The sequence below is a fragment of the Schistocerca americana genome, chromosome X, assembly GCF_021461395.2.
Source record: "Schistocerca americana isolate TAMUIC-IGC-003095 chromosome X, iqSchAmer2.1, whole genome shotgun sequence".
NCBI classification, from domain to species: domain Eukaryota; kingdom Metazoa; phylum Arthropoda; class Insecta; order Orthoptera; family Acrididae; genus Schistocerca; species Schistocerca americana.
Genome location: NC_060130.1, coordinates 625934299 through 625955510, shown reverse-complemented (window position 1 = coordinate 625955510; position 21212 = coordinate 625934299). Strand labels below are relative to the sequence as shown.

Below are 21212 nucleotides of genomic sequence, written 5' to 3'. Positions count from 1 at the left end.
GTTTGTTTCTGGTACTGGGACCCTAACCTTGGACTGATACATTTATCTTTCTGTATCATTCTTGAAAGTTTGTAACATCATCAAGGGATCATCCTTAATTTTGACGCTCTGTAGCATCGTTGGATGATGTTCCCACTCATGGGCTCCTATTCAGGCTATTAAGTACCCGCTCCCCTCTCCAAGTCCTAGTAGTTTGTAATGGGAATTACCGAACACCCTGTAGAAAACACTAGCCCGTAATTTACAGGAATTGCATTACTGTGCGTAGACGTCTGGTGCCACATACCTCCAGAGACCCACCAATGTTTTGTAGCTTCCATGCCACGCTGAATCGCTGTCATACTTTTTCCCAAGAAGCTACTAAGCATGTGGCCATAATGTTTTGGCTAATCAATAAATACTGGGTCAACGGGTAAACTAGAACAATAACGGTCAAAGCAAGCACCTTCTGTTGCGTAGGAAGTTTTATTTATTCACTGATGACTAGTTTCGGACAGATCGTCCATTAACAAATCATACATGTACGTAAGTCGTGCGCTACAACCAGACATGCATTACAGGCCATAAAATTTGTAAACGTGGCGCCATACCACGTAGCGGCAACATATGAACATCGCTGTATGTGGCCTGTAATGCACGTCTGGTTGTAACGCGAGACTTACGTACACGGATGATTTGATGATGGACGAGCTGTCGAAGCTACTCATCAGTGTATCAATAAAACTTCCGACGCAACTTAAGACGGTTCTTTTAACAGATAGTGTAATCACATAACAGCTGCAGACCTGTTCAAACCTAGCTTGCTGGAGATATAAGAGTAAATTAGAACTTACCGAAATTGACGGTCACTTCAGTACGAGTCGCCGGGTCGTACTTATGAACTCGCATTCCGTCGATGTCGACGAAGTACAAGACTTTCTTGTCTGTGTCCCAGTGTGGCCCTTCTCCTAATCTGCAGGGTTCGGAAATCTTCTCCACCGTCACTGGAGACATTATGCTCTGGCTGTAAAGTTAAGAAAAACACAGTTTAATCAGCGGGCAGGGGGCTCGGTGACATAAAACTGAATGGCAAATAGGATCAACTTGATATTAGAACAAGAACACAAGTTTTTAATACTGAAAAGGAAGAATGGTTTGAACCAATTTTGGGCACTGTTAGGCAGTGCTCTGGTCTCTAAAATTGTCTTCGTGTAGCAGTTCCTGGTCATATTGCCATCACTACCTACGAATCGAGGTCACACGTTGTATTCAATCATGTCACGCTGTTCAACAGTACAGGCTGCCAGATTCCAGAGTAGTATCTAAAAGGTACAATAGCACACTATAGCCGCGAAATAGACGAAAGTGAACTGAAATAAAAGTTAATGCCCCTCCCCTGTTTTTGTATTCCAGAAGGAGGAGAAAACGAGAAAAAAGAAATCGGGCTTTGTGAATGTGTTCATTTTTAAGTAAGCCAACTGCTTCAGAAACTTCAGCTCGTGAGCGGATGTTGGGTACAATATTTTTCCAAAAATTCACCAAAATTTTGAATATATTGTAAAGACAATTTGTCAGGGAACTGGTAAGACCAGTATCAGTATGAGAGACTGTACCAAAGTGACAAGCACCTTTTGGCTTTTGGCTGCTGATGATTCTTGGAGAAGTTTGATGTACGCGCTTAAAAGACTTCTCATCGATATGCCCCTTAGTATGAAAAGTTTGCGCCATTTTGGTAGAATGACTTAACTAATTGGTTAAGGTACGTTTGAAATAACTACAAGACGTTTATGTTACTATTTAATTAAGAAAGGATTATGAGTTTCATGACTTCAATACATTTACAACGAGAGTTACTGGAACATCGGAAGTAATATTTACAAAGAGCGTAATCGAAAAAAGCACAGTTGACAAACTGCTGCTGATGAGCGCAGACCAGATGTAATGAAGTTCACAGAATATTTACAAATCTTACAACTTACGCAGAATACAGCTATGTCTCACTGCTCTGCATTTTATTCTTGTACGACGCTAGCAGCGATCAATTACTACTTGTTTTGGCAATTTTTATACACACATCAAAAAAAGTTTTGCGTCACCCCGGTTCCCAGAACTCCTGAAGATAGACGTTGACTGTGGATATTGTATCACAGACACAGTCCCTTTGACTGTTCAGAGACGTCACTAAATCCGTCCAAAGATGTAAACAACCATGCATGAGCAGCGCCTATTGGACGGAGGGGGTACGCCAGCCGATCAGTTCCAGTCATTACACCAGGAAGGAGGTACACGGCTCGTGTAGTCTGTAGTTCAGCTACGCCTAGACGGTCAATACCGCGGTTTGATCGCGTCCGCATTGTTACTTTGAGCCAGGAAGGGCTCTCAACAAGGGAAGTATCCAGGCGTCTCGAAGCGAACCAAAGCGATGTTGTACGGACATGGAGGAGATACAGAGAGACAGGAACTGTCGATGACATGCTTCGCTCAGGCCGCCCAAGGGCTACCTGCAGTGGATGACCGTTACCTACGGATTATGGCTAGGAGGAACCGTGACAGCAACGCCACCATGATGAATAATGCTTTTCGTACAGCCACAGGACGTCACTTTACGACTCAACAAACTGTGCGCAATAGGCTGCATGATGCGCAACTTCACTCCCGACGTCCATGGCGAGGTCCGTCTTTGCAACCACGACACCATGCAGCGCGGTACAGATCGGCCCAACAATATGCCGAATGGACCACTCAGGATTGGCATCAAGTTCTCTTCACCGATGAGTGTCGCATATGCCTTCAACCAGACAATCGTCGGAAACGTATTTGGAGGGCAACCCGGTCAGGCTGAACGCCTTAGACACACTGTCTAGCGAGTGCAGCAAGGTGGAGGTTCCCTGCTATATTGGGGTGGCATTATGTGGGGCCGACGTATGCCTCTGGTGGTCATGGAAGGCGCCGTAACGGCTGTACGATACGTGAATGCCATCCTCCGACCGTTAGTGCAACATTGGCAAGGCATTCGTCTTCATGGAAAACAATTCGCCCCCCCCCCCCCCCCCAATCGTGCTCATCTTGTGAATGACTTCCTTCAGGATAACGACATCGCTCGACTAGAGTGGCCAGCATGTTCTCCAGACATGAACCATATCGAACATGCCTGGGATAGAACGGAAAGGGCTGTGTATGGACGACGTGACCCACCAACCACTCTGAGGGATCTACGCCGAATCGCCATTGAGGAGTGGGACAATCTGGACCAACAGTGCTTTGATGAACTTGTGGATAGTATGCCACGAAGAATATAGGCATCCATCAATGCAAGAGGATGTGTTACTGGGTATTAGAGGTACCGGTGTGTACAACAATCTGGACCACCACCCCTGAAGTTCTCGCTGTATGGTGGTACAACATGCAATGTGTGGTTTTCATGAACAATAAAAAGAGCGGAAATGATGTTTATGTTGATGTATATTCCAATTTTCTCTACAGGTTCCGGAACTCTCGGAACCGAGGTGACGCAAATTTTTTTTTGATGTGTGTAGATTCCGTCACGCGCGATTCCGTCCTCACCGGCAACAACTTGTCAACTGTCCTTTTTCAAACTGCATGCATACTTCTGGCCGTCAATGTACTGCATTTATGAAATTCATGTTTCTCTCGTTTATTCACTTCTCCATTCCTGTAGAAAAACAAAACATCGAGTGCCTCTACACAAACTTTCCAACTCCAGCGAAATCACACTGTTTCAAGGGACTCGGCAACGCCGAAGATTGTCAACGTGAGAAAAATGAATCAAGGGTGAAAGTAGGAGGGCAGCGTGTATAGCCATAGATCCAGTCATATGAAACGTACTCCATCCCGGGCGGACAACAACGCCAAATACCTCGGCCAACCTAGGCAATTACCAGCAACTTCCTGCTCCATCATCAATATTGCCAGGACAGACGGATATAAAAAGTAAAGCAATCATCAATCCGAAAATTGTTTTAAACTCCACATTGCTTTATTAAGATTAGTCTTGTGGTGGATGGTATGCCGTTGCCTTCCTCCGACCTTTGAACTGACTTACGCAGCCAATTATAGGGGGACTTATTAGTCGACCACAATATTGCACCTGGGGTCATGGCGCTTCGGTCGGAGTACCATGAGTATACGCAAAATTGAAGCCTGGCTCATTATCTTTCCCCTATACCTGACACCGAATCGTTAATACATTTTTCTCTTGAATGCACGTACAAACTTTTCCTCCTCGTGTATATTTTTTGTGATTTTTTTCAGATAACGGAAGTTTCAGCTCATCGTCTATTTTAATTTTTATTTTTTTATATGTTTTACAGTTTAACGTAGATTCCGAACCACAGTGCAACTCAGCGTTTTGCACATCAGCAAACATTGCAAGAGGTGAAAGAAGTGATAAGTGACAGATAAACATGCTAGAATTGATTGGTACGGAATCCGTTGCCCACGCGCCGCCAACAAACAAAAGGCCGAACTTGCCAGGATTCGAAACTTATTTTTCCGCTCTTCTCTGTTTGCGAGCATCTTTGCTCGCACTGACTAGCAGGGCGTGCACCTCAAAATTCTCAAACAATTGCTTTTGGCTTCATTTTTTTCTGGGGTAGGAGGAAAAGCAACATTATAAGTAGTAATAACTGGAGGTAAACATTTTCATGCTGAGGCGTGGAAACCTTGTGGATAACAAACGACGTTTCCTATCAACAGCAACGCCGTTAATTCAGTCATGACCTACAGCATATTAAATTCTCCAGGTGAGGTTCGAACTCCCGAACTTAAGATGATGAGACTTACGTACTGCCTACTGCACTACTTTGTTTTTATTAATTTTATTTATTTCCTTTTTAAATCAGTCAGCTGGCGGAGACAACGAAATTGAGTCCCGGCAACAATCCCTCCCCCATACCTGTCACCGAATCGTTAATACATTTTTCTCTTGAATGCACATAAAAACTTTCCTTCATTCTGTATATTTTTTGTGTTTTTTCCAGACAACGGAAGTTTCAGCTCTTCGCTTTTTAATTTTTATTTTTTATATTTTTTACTTATTCATTTTTTATAATTTTTTCATCATCTTAGCCTTTTTCCCCCTCACTTCTTTGTGGAAGAAAGTAGAGATTTTTTCCTTCTAGTAACCACATGTGTAAAAAACTAATAAAGTATTATGTAAATAAATGTTGAACAAAAGGTAAACAATATACTGTTGTTCTTGAAATAAAAATATTCTTTCAACAACATTCTTGGAAAGTGAAACGAATAGAGAAAGTTGTACACCGCTTGTAGCACTCCATAATATTTCTTCCTTTAAAAGCAAACTACAGATTTTAAAAATGAAAAAATAATATTTACATTAAAGATCAGGGTACTTTTCACTAGTCGTTTTGGTCTATTTGTTTACAGGCATTTCGTTACCTCATTTATATCCTACACCCATTCTTTCAAATACAATTTTCAACGTGTTACCATATTTCCTTTTATGGTCTGTACATGTGCAGCGTGCAGTTTCGTAAATTACTCGAATACCTGCAACTTAAAGCAGTGGCTCTTCCCAGTATGACGGTTTCACGTCTCTCAAGCAGCATACGCCATACGCTGCTAGGTTACTGATTTGATCGTTTTCACTTTTCGTCTTTCGCGAAAGTCATTATCGTTGGTAGATCTTAAGTTGTTGACGACGCAGCTGACGTATTTCCGCAGTAACCAGCGTATAGCATTGTTTTTGAATTTCAGAAAATATGCCTCTTGTGGTCTGCAGATTGACATAAGCATTATATATTCCGTTGAGGATCTGGTAAGGAAGGCTATTTTTTGGCTGATCCAATTCCAGTTATTTATATTACCGCTACAGGTAAATCTGTGTATGGCGGTGTCCACTAGATTGCAAATGGCACAATGGTGCATTGGGTTTAAGCCAATTGCACATAGTCTGTCGTTTATACTGATGAAGTTATTCACTGTCTGGCAACATGCAGAAAATACGTCAGAAGATAGTCCGACAAAACTTATATTTTGCATATAGCATCCCAGTTAAAATGTTAATTTTTTTCTATTTTACTTCTCCCCTCAGTTTTCTTCCTCTCGCGGATAATGATCCTGAAGTCATATTTTGAGAGCATCAGACTTTGTCACTAAGGTAAGTTACAAAGATTTATAAGATTCGCACATGTTGTATTCGGCCATTTGTCCTTTGAAAATAATTATAACCGTCTATATCGCAAGGGTCGTTTATTGAAAAGTGACCGGGTTTCGATCATCGCATGGTGATCTTCAGACCTACAGTCATTTTGATGGATAGTGGCTGTATGGTGCAGGAACCGCTGATTGACGATACTCCATTGTGAGCCTTGCAATCTAGACTGTTATAGCTATTTTCAAAGATTATATTTGGATCGCTGATATCTCCAGTAATGTTTTCAAAAATAATGAGGCCATTTACCGGCCGTAGTGGCCGTGCGGTTCTAGGCGCTACAGTCTGGAGCCGTGCAACCGCTACGGTCGCAGGTTCGAATCCTGCCTCGGGCATGGATGTGTGTGATGTTCTTAGGTTAGTTAGGTTTAATTAGTTCTAAGTTCTAGGCGACTGATGACCTCAGAAGTTAAGTCGCATAGTGCCCAGAGCCATTTGATCCAATTAGGCCATTTATCCATCTTGCATCAGTCAGTGATTAGAGGCTTTCTGGCTTAACTGCTTCGAAGAGCCTGAACGTGATTCTTTCTCAGTTTCTTATAAGTGTTAGAGAACTCCTTTTGAGGAAAAGTGCACACGCTTTGCTTAGCATGTCTTCTAAACCCAGACTCCCATTCCTGGTGTCCAGTGTAACTATTTTCACATCTGCTAGGAAAACATTCCCCATCATAAGTAGTTTGTTATATTATATGTAAACTGAAGTTGGAGGTGAGGAAGACAGGAAAGAAAAGGGAAGGGAGTACTGATGTCAGCTGCATCGAGACATTATGCGGAATCAGCGGCGACCAGCGAAAATGTATACCGGACCAGGATTCGAAATGAGGGATATCTTGCTTACTGAGCAGGTGCGTTAACCACTGCGCCATTTTTTTAATCGCAGCGCCTTTCCGCTGGTGGACTTGCGGACCGTTTGCTTTGTGCGGGCCATGACGTGAGCGGTAGCGAGACGAAGCGGAGCGGCGTGGAAGTGCGTGCGCGTCGGGGTCTACTAGCAACACAGTGATCTCGCAACTGCGCGGACTATCTCGACACGCCTCACGGCCAAACCACATTCCTCTCGAGCGCCACCTATCCACAGTCTCTGTCTATTTCTTCCATGCTCGCTGCTCAGAAATTCTAGCAGGAGGTCGGACGTACTTGTGTATCCGCACTGAAGGAGGTGGATCCATTGCCCATCTAGGGGAATCAGTTATATGAACCTATGCCGTATAGTAAGCAGAATGCAGAAGTTGATAAATTTAATCCCTTGCACCTGCAACATAGTACATTGTAAGTTTACTGTTACAGCTCCATGGATTTTCGCCATTGCTTCTTTGCAGTTAACGGCGATCGTTTTCATCGGGCGTATCATTAGAGTTGTCCCTAGGGCTTTATGTCTGTTTTTGCCCATTCCAGTCTTATCCGATCCAGAGCCCTCAGATTTAATACTTGACTTTTGTTTTCATTTGTTTTTGCACCCGATGCTAGAGAGTATTTTTTAAAGATTCTTTCCAATGAAAATGCCTCATCCTTTTTTTCCAGTACAACGCCCACGTCGTCAGCATAAGCCCTTCTTACTGTTTTTTCAATGTTTAATGTTAAGCCCGTTAGGCTGGCATGAACGTTGCTTAAAAAGGGCTCTAAGGAGATAGCATACAAAAGAATAGGCAGAGGGCAACCTTCAAGAACGCATCGTCTTATCTGTATGGGCTTTGTTGTTTGACCATTGACTGCTATCTTAGCAATTATGCTGGTTACAATGTTGTTCATTATGTCATTAACCCGTGGACGAAAGGCCATTGTTTTCATTGTCTGAAGAAGGAATTTATGATCAGCTTGGTCAAAAACTTTGTGGAAATCGAAAAACAACAGAGCACATTTTATATTGGTCAATGAGGTAACTGCAATGATGTCTCTATACTCTGACACGTTTTGGCAAATGGTTCTGTTTGCAGCACATGACTGGTTCAAACTGTTTTTTTTTTTTTTTTTTTTTTTTTTTTTTAAGCCGAAAGACGAAAGTCTTATTTATTATCCTACAAATTACTCTGTGATCAGAATTCAAGAGCGAAATAGGTCGAAAGCTCTTTATATTGTGTTTGCCTTTACACTTGAGAATCAATACTACTCGTATTTTGGCTTCCTTCAATTCACTGGGGAACATTTTTCCATTTATGACCTCATTTGATAAGCATGTTGCCTTATGATTCAATTAAGACCAGTAACGGGCATCTATGGGAGACCGTCTGGTGCCGGTGCTGCTTTCAGGGGTGAGCTAGATATTGTCTCTTGCATCTCTTCGTTGGTAATTACTGACAGGATCTCGTCATTATCTATTTCCGATGACTGCGGGACTAAAAGTTTTGCGAAATCCTCAACAGCTTCTTCGTCAGTTTGGTTGGCAGAGTATAAGTTGTCATAATATCTCTAAACTTCATCGAGTATATCCTTTTGGGATGTAGGCTAAGTCTTGTATCATTAAGTGCTTAGACTTCGTCAATGAAAGTTCTACGTCTGCTCTTGGTGTGTCGCAGAAGATGGTACAAGGATGGTGTTTTATCCTGTGAGATTGACTAGGCCTTCGATTTAATTTTGAGGCCTTCCATTTGCTGTCTCTTAATAGTTAACGATTTTGCTTCGATTTTCTTGATGTCAGACAGCCTAGTTTAGATTAATTTTTCGTTCCATAGATCCGTGTTGTGGAGATCCTCGTGGATGTGGAACATGTCATTTTTTTTAAAGCTGAAATAACAATACTAATAGTATGAATATATACAATACATCATTTGTTTCTATTAAAAAATTCGTCAATGGAGTAGAAGGAGTTGGCCACTAGTAAGTCTTTCAGGCTCCTTTAAAACTGATCTTTATTTGTAACTAAATTTTTTATGTTTGCTAGCAAATTAATGAAGATGAGTGTTCCTGAGTAGTGGACCCCTTTTTGAACTAACGTAAGTGCTTTTAAGTCCTTGTGCAGATAATTTTTGTTCCTGGTATTGTATGTATGAATAGAGCTGTTTGTTGGAAAAAGAGATATATTATTTAGGACAAATTTCATTAAGGAGTAAATATACTGAGAGGCAGTAGTTACGAGGGTTGTTTTTTTAAGTTAGGGCCGTTCGCGCGTATAGTCCCGTAGTTAGCGCGAACGCCGCAACAAGCCACCGCGCCACTTGCCGGCATCCTTCCCGTTCACACTGATGCAAGTTGCAGCTCTGTAGCTGACGTGTACGCATCGCTGTGCTACTTTATAATGTTTACGATTATTGAATCGCCCGCCGCGTGTGAGATACGGTCAGTGATACGTTTTTTGACCGCGAGAAGCCTATCAGCTGCAGAAATTCATCGTCAGTTAAAAAAAATGGCTCTGAGCACTATGGGACTTAACATCTGTGGTCATCAGTCCCCTAGAACTTAGAACTACTTAAACCTAACTAACCTAAGGACATCACACACATCCATGCCCGAGGCAGGATTCGAACCTGCGACCGTAGCAGCCGCGCGGTTCCGGACTGCGCGCCTAGAACCGCTGGACCACTGCGGCCGGCCCATCGTCAGTTAACAGAAGTTTATGGCTTGAATGCAATGAGTGAAAGTAAAGTGCGTCAATGGGTTAGAGAGTTTAAAAATGGCCGTCAAAACGTCCATGACGAAGAACGCTCAGGCCGGCCCTCTGTAATCACTGATGATTTGGTGGCTGCAGTCGAAACAAAGATTCGTGAGGACAGAAGATTCACAATTTCCACTCTTTCTTTGGAATTTCCACAAGTTTCAAGATCGGTTTTGTACAAAATTGTGTCTGAAAACCTAAACTTTAAGAAACTGTGTTCTCGGTGGGTACCCAGACTCCTCACAGACGACCACAAAGGGAAGAGATTTGCCACTTCATTGGACTTTTTGATTCGTTACGAGGAAGAAGGGGATGACATGTTGAGTCAAATTGTCACTGGAGATGAAACATGGGTATCCCATATCACTCCCGAAAGCAAGCGGCAATCGATGGAATGGCGACACACAACTTCACCCGCCAAGGTCAAAGCCAAACAGACGCTGTCAAAGTGCAAGATTATGGCAACTGTGTTCTGGGACCGGCGCGGTGTTTTGCTAATGGACTTCATGCCACGAGGAACGACAATCAACTCAGATGCGTACTGTGCAAATCTAAAGAAGCTCCGCAGAGCAATTCAAAACAAAAGGCGCGGCATGCTGACAAAAGGAGTTTTGCTCCTACACGATAACGCTCGGCCTCACACCTCTCAAAAGACTCGGGATTTGATTGATTCTTTTGGCTGGGAAGTTTTGGACCATGCACCATACAGCCCCGACCTTGCTCCTAGCGATTTTCACCTTTTCCGGTACCTGAAACACCATCTTGGCGGGCAGCGCTTCAATGACGACGATGAAGTGAAAGCGACCGTGAACTCTTGGCTGTCGGAGCAGGCGGCCGAATTCTTTGAAGAGGGAATTAAAAACTTAGTTGTACGGTATGACAAGTGCTTAAATAAACAAAGCAACTATGTAGAAAAATAGGTAAAAGTGTGTAGAATCAGAAAATAAAAGTTTTTTTACAAAGTATTTGTATCTTTTTTAAAAATAAAAACGGCCCTTACTTAAAAAACACCCTCGTAGTATACCCAGTTCTTTGAAGAGGTTTCTACAGGACGTCCGTGAATTTACTCCACAAATAATACGTATTACACGCTTTTGGACTCTGAAAACTTTTGTTTGACTTGAAGAGTTACCCCAAAATATTATACCATATGACATTATGGAATGAAAGTAGGCAAAGTATGCAAGTTTTTTCATTTTTATGTCGCCTATGTCTTCTAACACTCGAATTGCAAATACAGATTTGTTGAGGCGTTTCTACAGTTCTGTGGTGTGCTCCTCCCAACTGAATTTATTATCAAGTTGTAATTCCAGGAATTTAAGGCTGTCAACCTCTTCTATCTGCTCTTCTTCATACTTTATGCATATGCTGCGTGGAAACCTCTCACAGGTTCTGAATTGCATGTAGTCAGTCTTTTCGAAGTTTAATGTCACTGAGTTGGCTTTAAACCATTTATTAATGTCCATGAAAATATCATTAGCAGATCTTTCTAGAACTACACTCGACATACTATTTATTGCAATACTTGTGTCATCTGCAAACAAAACGAACTCTGCTTCTGGCAGTGTAACTGATGAGAGATCATTAATGTACACAAGAAAAAGCAATGGCCCTAAGATGGATCCTTGTGGGACACCACATGTAATTTCTTCTCATTCTGATGATGACTGATGACTTAATTCACTAGTCCCTTGCACTGACACCCTTTGTTTCCTGTTAACGAGGTATGACTTGAACCATTTTGCAGCACTGTCCGTGACACCATAGAATTCTAATTTATTTAAAAGGATGTTGTGGTTCACACAATCGAATGCCTTTGACAGATCGCAGAAAATACCTGCTGCTTGTAACTTGTTATTTAATGAATTAAGTACATTTTCACTGAAGGTGTAAATAGCCTTTTCGATATCAGGACCCTTCAGAAATCCAAACTGTGTTCTTGATAATATGTTATTTGTGGTCGAATGGTTGATAAGCTGTCTGTACATTACTTTTTCTAAAATTTTTGAGAATGCTGGCAAAAGTGTTGTTCGGATAGGTCTGTTAACACTTTGTAATAATTCTCTATAGCATTTTTCATCTCCCTGGATCGTTCAGCGCTGTATTGTATGAGAACTCGTCTTAGTTTAGGTCTGGTTGTTTTTCTCCACAATCGATGACGTTTGGGTGCTTGTCAGCTGCGCGTAGATACTTCCGTTATCGATCGTTCTAGACCCTTTTCTTTTAAAATAGAGCTATTGAAATTCCACTCACTTCTAACAAGACGAGTCTGTTGCAGACTTACATTAATACAAACTAAAAGGCTGCAATGGTCACTAAAATACACTAGAACTGTTCCGTCTTAAGTAAAACTTTCTTCAAGGGTCGTGACACATGGATCCTATCGAGTCTACTACATGTATACCCGACGAATGCTGTGTGTTTAATTCCCAAAGCATGTTTTGGTTGTAGATCGGTTGCTAGGTATTTTAACTCAGATGAGTAATTAAAATTAGGTTGCAGATCATTACAGTTTAAAACACAGTTGAAGTAACCACCGATTGTGAGGTTACATCGACTTTTGCTCAATAAATAAAAGAGTTGATCTATAAAAAAATTTGCTGTATCCAGCCTATGGGAATTTCCTGATGGAGCATATACATTAAGACCGTGACATCGAAAATTTGATCTCTATGGCTCTTTCGGATTCTGTACTTTCCATTTCGCTTACTGGAATGTCGTCTCTGATTTAAAAAAAAACTGTTCCTACGTTTGCAGATGATAGGGTCTATATTAACAATTCCGAAATAACATTCGATTTTGAATTCCGGTACCGCGACTTCTTGCAATAAGGCAATTCCTGTTCTAGATTCAAATGGAAAATATTTTGATGCTGTCAGTTTCAATGGTAAGCGTCTTTTATTCATGTTTACTGTAGCAATGGAGTAGGCCTGCATCGCTAAATTAAGGGGGATAGCCGTTTCCAGTCACGATCAGTTTAACTACAACTGCATGCAGTTGCCTCATGGAAAACAGTGTGGATCTTCTCACACTATACACTTAGTAGTTTATCGGATTTCCTATGTAAACCCACTTCTTTCTGAACAAGTCGCGTGATCCGAAGTTTTTCCTTTAACCCTTTACAGCGCAGTGTTAGGTATCGCTTAATTCGTCTGCTCTCTCCTCGTCAGTTCCTTCCCTCATGATTTCGTATTTGACGTTTCGTTGCTTGTTTTCTGCTTTGTCTGATTCGAGTTTTCCTTGTTGACGCGAGACGACAAGATTCGGTCCTTGAAGACCGGTGGTAGCCTTCGAGCTGCCAATATTTGGTACCGATGTGTTTGCTGTTATGACAGCTTGCTGGCTGGGCACTATCACTTGCTGTCTTCCTCCTTCGGCGTTTTGTCGAACGTCGGAGTCAGCGTTCTGTTTGCTAGGGACTTCCTAGACTTCCTCGTGATAACCGTGCTCTGCTGTGCATCTACACTGAAGAGCCAAAGAATCTGGTACACCTGCCTAATATCGTGTAGGGACCCCGCGAGCACGCAGAAGTGCCGCACCACAACGTGGCATAGACTCGACTATTGTCTGAAGTATTGCTGGAGGGAATTGACAGCATGAATCTGGCAAGGCTGTCCACAAATCCGTACAAATACGACGGGCTGGAGATTTCTTCTGAGCAGCACATTGCAAGGCATCCCATATATGCTCATAATGATCTTGTCTGGGGAGTTTGGTGGCCATCGGAAGTGTGTAAACTCAGAAGAGTGTTCCTGGAGCCACTTTGTAGCAATTCTGGATGTGTGGGGTGTCGCATTGTCCTGCGGGAATTTCCAAAGTCCGTCCAAATGCGCAATGGACACGAATGGATGCAGGTGATCAGACAGGATACTTACGTACGTGTCACCTGTCAGAGTTGTATCTAGACGTATCAGGGTCCGCAGCTCGTGGTCGTGCGGTAGCGTTCTCGCTTCCCACGCCCAGGTTCCCAGGTTCGATTCCCGGCGGGGTCAGGGATTTTCTCTGCCTCGTGATGACTGAGTGTTGTGTGATGTCCTTAGGTTAGTTAGGTTTAGGTAGTTCTAAGTTCTAGGGGACTGATGACCATAGATGTTAAGTCCCATAGTGCTCAGAGCCATTTGAACTTCTTTTTAGACGTATCAGGGGTCCAATATCACTCCAACTGCACACGTTCCACATCATTACAGAGCCTTCACCACTTTGAAGAGTCCCCTGCTGACATGTGGGGTCCATGGATTCATGAGGTTGTGTTCAAAATGGCTCTGAGCACTATGGGACTTAACATCTATGGTCATCAGTCCCCTAGAACTTAGAACTACTTAAACCTAACTAACCTAAGGACATCACACAACACCCAGTCATCACGATGCAGAGAAAATCCCTGACCCCGCCGGGAATCGAACCCGGGAACCCGGGCGCGGGAAGCGAGAACGCTACCGCACGACCACGAGCTGCGGACATTAGAGGTTGTGTCCATACCCGTATATGTCTATCCGCTCGATACAGTTTGAAACAAGACTCGTCCGACCAGGCACCATATTTCCAGTCATCAACAGCCCAATGTCGGTGTTGATGGGTCCAGGCGAGGCGTAACACTTGGTGTAGTGCAGCCATCAAGGGTACATGAGTGAGTCTTCGGCTCCGAAAGCCCATATCGATGATGTTTCGTTGAATGGTTCGCACGCTGACACTTGTTGATGGCCCAGCATTGAAATCTGCATCAGTTGGCGGGAAGGTTCCACTTCTGTCACGCTAAACGATTCTCTTCAGTCGTCGTTGGTCCCGTTCTTGCAGGATCTTTTTCCGGCCGCAGCGATGTCGGAAATTTGATGTTCACGGTACACTCGTGATGGTTCAAGTGGCTCTGAGCACTATGGGACTTAACATCTGTGGTCATCAGTCCCCTAGAACTTAGAACTACTTAAACCTAACTAACCTAAGGACATCACACACATCCATGCCCGAGGCAGGATTCGAACCTGCGACCGTAGCAGTCGCGCGGTTCCGGACTGAGCGCCTAGAACCGCGAGACCACCGCGGCCGGCCTCACTCGTGAAATGGTCGTATGGGAAAATCCCCACTTCATTGCTACCTCGGAGATGCTGTATCCCATCGATCGTTCTCCGACTATAACACCACGTTCAAACTCACTTAAGTCTTGATAACCTGTCATTATAGCAGCGGTAACCGATTTAACAAGTGTGACGGACACTTGTTGTGTTCTATAGGCGTTGCCGATCGCAGCGCCGTATTGTGCCTGTTTACATATCTCTGTATTTGAATACGCATGCCTATACCGATTTCTTTGGCGCTTGAGTGTAGTTTGGTTGTTCGCAGTTGCTGACAACACTGTATCTTTTTCTGAGGGTATCGCCACATCGACTTGCGGTCCCTCACCTTCTACTGTTTCTTCATTACACGGTTTTGGCTTCCTCTTTCAAATGGTTCAAATGGCTCTAAACACTATGGAACTTAACATCTGAGGTCATCAGTCCCCTAAACTTAGAATTACTTAAACCTAACTAACCTAAGGACATCACACACATCCATGCCCGAGGCAGGATTCGAATCTGTGACCGTAGCAGCAGGCTTTCTCGTCACACGAGACTTGCAAGAAGATTCCTCATCAGACTGATCATTAGTACGTTCAAGCAGTCGCTTCTTCTTTGTAAGCTCGCTTTCATGGGGTGATTGTTAGCGTTGCTTAGAAGTGGTAGAGGTATAAATTCATTAATGCCAATGACAGCAGTATCGGAAATGCTAGTTGAATTCATTTGAGTCGCCGGTTCAATTGTGTTACCGTTCGGTAACATGTCACTGAGTGTTAATTTCCGGCGTTGCGTAGATTATTTTTTAAAACAAAAACACGATGTGGGCAGTCATGACGTAGGTCACCAGATTCATTACAAATATGACAGATCGGGACTTGTATTGCATAAATAACATGGGCGTTGTGGTCATCTAGAGATGTGAAATTGAATGTTCACTTTACTTCCATTTCTACAAATCGTACGCCGTTAAAACATTGTAGCTTCAACTGGGTGACCATCTTTCATTAACAATTTTCCTTACCACACCATGCTTTGAGAGGGTTTCTCTAACTTTCGAATTTTCTACCTCAACAGGTAAATTTAATACGTTCATATTCCTGATTGTAGAATCAGCATTCTTTATTCATACTTTACTCTTTGTCGTATTTCGATGTACAAAACCCATCTCACGACCATATTTTTTCCAGAAAACGATCTACCATCAACGGATCTACAAATTTTACGAAAATGAAGGTATTATCACAGTCTAATTGCAAGGAATGCACAGAATCAGAGAGTATTCCAGTTGCCGGCCGCGGTGGTCTAGCGGTTCTGGCGCTGCAGTCCGGAACCGCGGGACTGCTACGGTCGCAGGTTCGAATCCTGCCTTGGGCATGGGTGTGTGTGATGTCCTTAGGTTAGTTAGGTTTAAGTAGTTCTAAGTTCTAGGGGACTTATGACCTAAGATGTTGAGTCCCATAGTGCTCAGGGCCATTTGAACCATTTTTAGTATTCCAGTTACTTCGGTAATCCAGTCATGTATTGTTGATGATTGAACTCGACGAGTTTCCTTGCCGAAGGAAAATACCACCATGTTTTTCCTCGGGGAGTTTGCCATGATATGCTGCAGCCCTGAAATTTCGGACAAAGCCCAAATGCCGTCAAAGACGACGCAAACGACAAATTAACACACAATAACAATACTTGTAAAACACAGAAAACGATCGTAACGAACAAGAAATCATGAAACACTGGCGTAAAAACCGATGATGACGGAGCAAACTTAAACGCGTGCGACCGTTCCGACAGCTATCGCGAGACTCATTGTATATTGGGGTATATTGCATCCACATTGCTGTAGTGTTGAAGGCAACTCTACTGTGGTCCCACGTTGCTGTAAAATATGGCCCTTATAAATGCACCTTAACATATGTGTGGTCACTACTGACAGATTTAAGGCCGGTCGTTGTGGCCGAGCGGTTCTAGGGGCTTCAGTCTGGAACCGCGCGACCGCTACGGTCGCAGGTTCGAATCCTGCCTTGGGCATTGATGTGTGTGATGTCCTTAGGTTCGTTAGGTTTAAGTACTTCTAAGTTCTATGGGACTGATGACCTCAGATGTTAAGTCCCATAGTGCTCAGAGCCATTTGAACAATTTGACAGATTTAAGCGAGATTGAAAACTACATTTCGCCACATAGCATACCAGCAGAACATTCGCCGTTAGCATATTTTTGTGGTTTGTTTCTGGGATGGATATGGCGAACAAGACCGTCAGTCATTCAGGCTGTTCACACCAAAACTAGCAGGAAAAGCATTAATTCCGTTCTCTTCCCTGTGTCACGAGTAAGTTGCTATAAAAACGCCGTCCGAGCAGATAACGATCCCACGTTCTCTACAATGTTAATAAATAGCCATCCATATATAATTCTGCAAATAGAGTTCTGCCTTGATCAAGCACAGTTTTGTTCTTTAACTCTCATAAATGTTTCGGTGAAGTTTCAGCATCGTCAGTGCAGTGAGTTCATTTTAGTTTCTGTCAGATAGCGGGTAAACGTTTCCTTAGTAATACACTGTATATACAGTTTTGGGATTATGGTGTTTATATTTCTAACGTTATTAACAAAATATATAACTTAATATTACATGCTGATGTTACTAGGAAATTTTAATAACCAATTAGCCAGGGATTGAAAATTCAAAGACACAACAGGAAAACACACGGCCCAGGAGAGGACAAACAAAAATGGAGAGAACCTGATAAACTTCTGCAGGAATTTCGATCTCAAAATCGTGTCAAAGCAATTCCAGAAACCATAGAAGAAACTATGAACTAGGAAATCCCCCATCAACGCTCTAGGAGAATTTCAGATAGACCACATTGTAATATTTCCGGAAAACACCAGTGAAATTATGAATGTAAGAACAAGGAAAGGATTTTTCGAATCCGATCATCACCTACTCCAAATTAAACCGAAATTTATACCCAACATACAAATTAAGTGAACCAAAAGAACTTTCAGAACACACACAAAGAGTACCTAAAATTAACCAAAAAAGAAATAACAAAAAAAATTAAGAAAACTGACAGTAACAATTGAACAGAACTCTCAAAAAAAATGAAGGAACTGATAAAATTGGAGCAATCACCGAGGAAAAGGAAAAACAGGTCGTGAAACGTGACATGTGACAGAGGCATAGAAGACAAGTGCAAGTCTGGAAAAAATTTAGAAGTCATAGAACATCCGAAAAAGGGAAGAATTCAACAGTATACAGAAGAACACTTCGAAAATAATCTATAGAGAAAAAAAGAGGTTGCGAAAACAACAGATCGAAAGAGATAGAAGAAGATTTCAACAAAAACAACACAAGAAATTTTTAGAGGACATTCAGCGAAAATATGACAGAATAGCAACCACCGAACTTATGCTTCAAAAGTCAAGACATAACCCGAAAAATCACAGTGAAATATTTGCGCAATACTTTGGCACACAACTGAACTGTGACAAACCGATGCAAACTCTGAAGTTCGAGGAGCCCACAGAAGCCTACAGAACCTAACCTCGATTACAAAACCCTGACACATGAGGATAACGTGAAAAAAATTGAAAAATAATTGGGCAACAGGAGAAGATGAACTGATTGCAGTAAGCTGGAAATTATACCACGAAAAGGATGCACCCAAAATACACAGAATCATCGAATATATCTGGGAAACAGAAAAGGTACAACAACAATGGAAGTCAGCCCCATTACACCACTTCCACATAAAAGGAGACCAAACAGATGCTGATAACTATAGAGGAATTTCACTACTGCCTGTGGCATACAAAATTCTATCCAAAGCCCTGTTCAATCAGCTAGAGCCTCCGACAGATCCACAGACTGGAGAATACAATGGAGGTTTCAGAAAGGAAAGACCATGCAGTAAACAGATATGGTGCCTGAGAACAATACTGACAACAAGAAAGTCCAGGACCACAACAATAACATTCGTCGATTTCAAGAAGGTCTGTGACTCCATAGATAGAGAGACACTCTTTAACACATTAGAAGAAATAAAGGTGGACAACAAGAACAGAAAGCGAATCCAGGAAACATTAACAAGCACAGCATCCAAAGTGAAGTTTATGGGAGAGATCTCGGAACCATTTTAAATAAATACAGGAGTGAGAAAGCGAGATGGCCTGTCAACCATACTATTTACCTCGGTTTTGGAGAAAGTAATCAGGACATGGGACAAAGGAGTCAATGGGGTAAAGATGGGGAGACACAAGGATAGAACCGTCAACATAAAATGCCTGCCGGCCGGAGTGGCCGTGCGGTTCTAGGCGCTACAGTCTGGAGCCGAGCGACCGCTACGGTCGCAGGTTAGAATCCTGCCTCGGGCATGGATGTGTGTGATGTTCTTAGGTTAGTTAGGTTTAATTAGTTCTAAGTTCTAGGCGACTGATGACCTCAGAAGTTAAGCCGCATAGTCCTCAGAGCCATTTGAACCATAAAATGCCTGGCTTTTACTCATGATATAACCATCAAAACAAATAGCAGAAAAGAAGCCAAGGAAGCTCGAGAGACACTACAGAAACCTCAGCTAAAACTGGACTACAAATCTCAAATTAAAAAAAACTCAGACATCCACTGGCAACGAATTATTGAAAGATAACACAAGTAGAACGTTACAAATGCCTGGGGGACGTTATACAGAAATCAGGACTGAACTCGACATCCAATGAAGAAAGGCTCAAAAAACTACTAAAATCATGCAAACTTACATGGAACCATTACAACGAAAGAAGAATTTCCGTCAGAGCCAAATTAAGAAACCATAGCACAGTAGTCTTATCGGAGGCCTCGTGTGCTTCAGAAACAAAGTAATCAACCGAAGAACGATAATCAAGGAGATGGAAAAACAACAGAGGAAAATACTGAGAAAGATTTACAGGCCGGTTCAGAAAGAGGGGATCTGGATAAAGACACCGACAAAAGAACTCTACGAACAGAAAGAAACGATTACAAACAACATCAGGAAAACAAGGGCGAAGTTCTTCGGACGCATACATAGGATGAACGAAAACAGACTCTCCAGGAAGATTTTTAACATAGTGACAACTAATACAGTGAACACCAAATGGTTTAAGGAAATTGTGGAAGACCTCAAGAAATTGAACATCTTCATGGGAAACATGAGAGACTGGGAAAAATAGTGAGAAAAAATTAAAAAGAACAGTCAATGGCATGGTGTTCATCGTCTTCCCCGCTCCAAAAAAGTCAGTTGACAAGATCCAAGATTAAGGTTATATTGAGCTCCCTTTTGGACAGCATCATGAATTTCTACCCAAGGGAGGCGGGAAAGACGATGAGCACCATGGCATTTACTGCCGCTTTGCCTCCGGATCGTATTGGTAGCACCGGGTCTCATCTCCTGTAGTGATGTGGTTATCGAACAACGCGTGACCTCGACGCTACGAGCGATTCCGCAAGAACCATTTACTGCCAGTTCCCAACAGCTTCACAACCGATGTGAGAAGTGTGTTGCAGCCAATGGTGATTACTTTGAAGGCCAGTAACGGTATTTTGTTTGTAACTTTTCTTTCCTCCATTTTCTGAGACCACTTTCTGAACTCTCCAGACGCAACTCTTACTAGCAAGCGATATGAAATGCAACGAGCACGTAAAATCAGTTTTTGGGAAGGCGAATGGAAGGCATAATTTGTGGAAGGATTCTGTGAAACCGCGATGCTTCTGTAGAGATGGTAATGAGGCGAATTCTGGAGTAATGCTCCAGCGTTTGGAGCTCTAATCACGTAGGTCTGTACCAGACCTTGATCGATTTCAGTGACACACATATGGTCGTTAAAGCCACGTGGAAGTTGACGTAATAAAATAAAACACCTGCAGAAGCCGTTCTGATGTTATTTTATTATGCTGCAAGCAGTTTCGGTCACTCAATATACCATCTGCGGGTCTTAATTCACGCTGAGGGAGTGTACTCCAGTCGTATACAGCATCCCATCAGTGGCCAACATCTATGAAACGGCTTCCGTAGAATACTGTAAAAGCGATTTTGTGTCTAAAACCATCAACTTTACTACATAAGTGAACGGCGAAGTCCCGCAGACCAACAATCATACGGATGGACATACAAAAATATGGAAGTTTATTCTAGATGCTTTGGGAACGTAGATGGGGATGTGGTGCTGTTCCCGCAAGATTGTGTAAATTTAGAAAACCAGTGACTATATTGCTATCGGTTTTCCAGCAGTGTCAAGTGGTTATACACCCACGAGTTTTCGGCTGAGTATTCCTCGTCCACTGTCAAGTGGTAGCACAGTGGTGGATCAATTCAAGCACACCCTGACGTCATTTATACAGGGTGTAACGTGTATAAATGCAGATATTTCTATTGGTGACGAGGATTGT

At 42.5% G+C, this 21212-nt stretch overlaps 1 protein-coding gene across 1 annotated transcript in view; it reads right to left on the bottom strand.

Annotated features, from left to right (window-relative positions):
* Window positions 1-21212, bottom strand: part of LOC124556528 (regucalcin-like) — a 98492-nt gene that overhangs the window by 32458 nt on the left and 44822 nt on the right. The window contains exon 2 of the mRNA XM_047130484.1: window positions 834-1003. Coding sequence (XP_046986440.1) covers window positions 834-993 — 160 coding nt within the window. The 5' untranslated portion in view covers window positions 994-1003. The remainder of the gene's footprint in view (window positions 1-833; window positions 1004-21212) is intronic.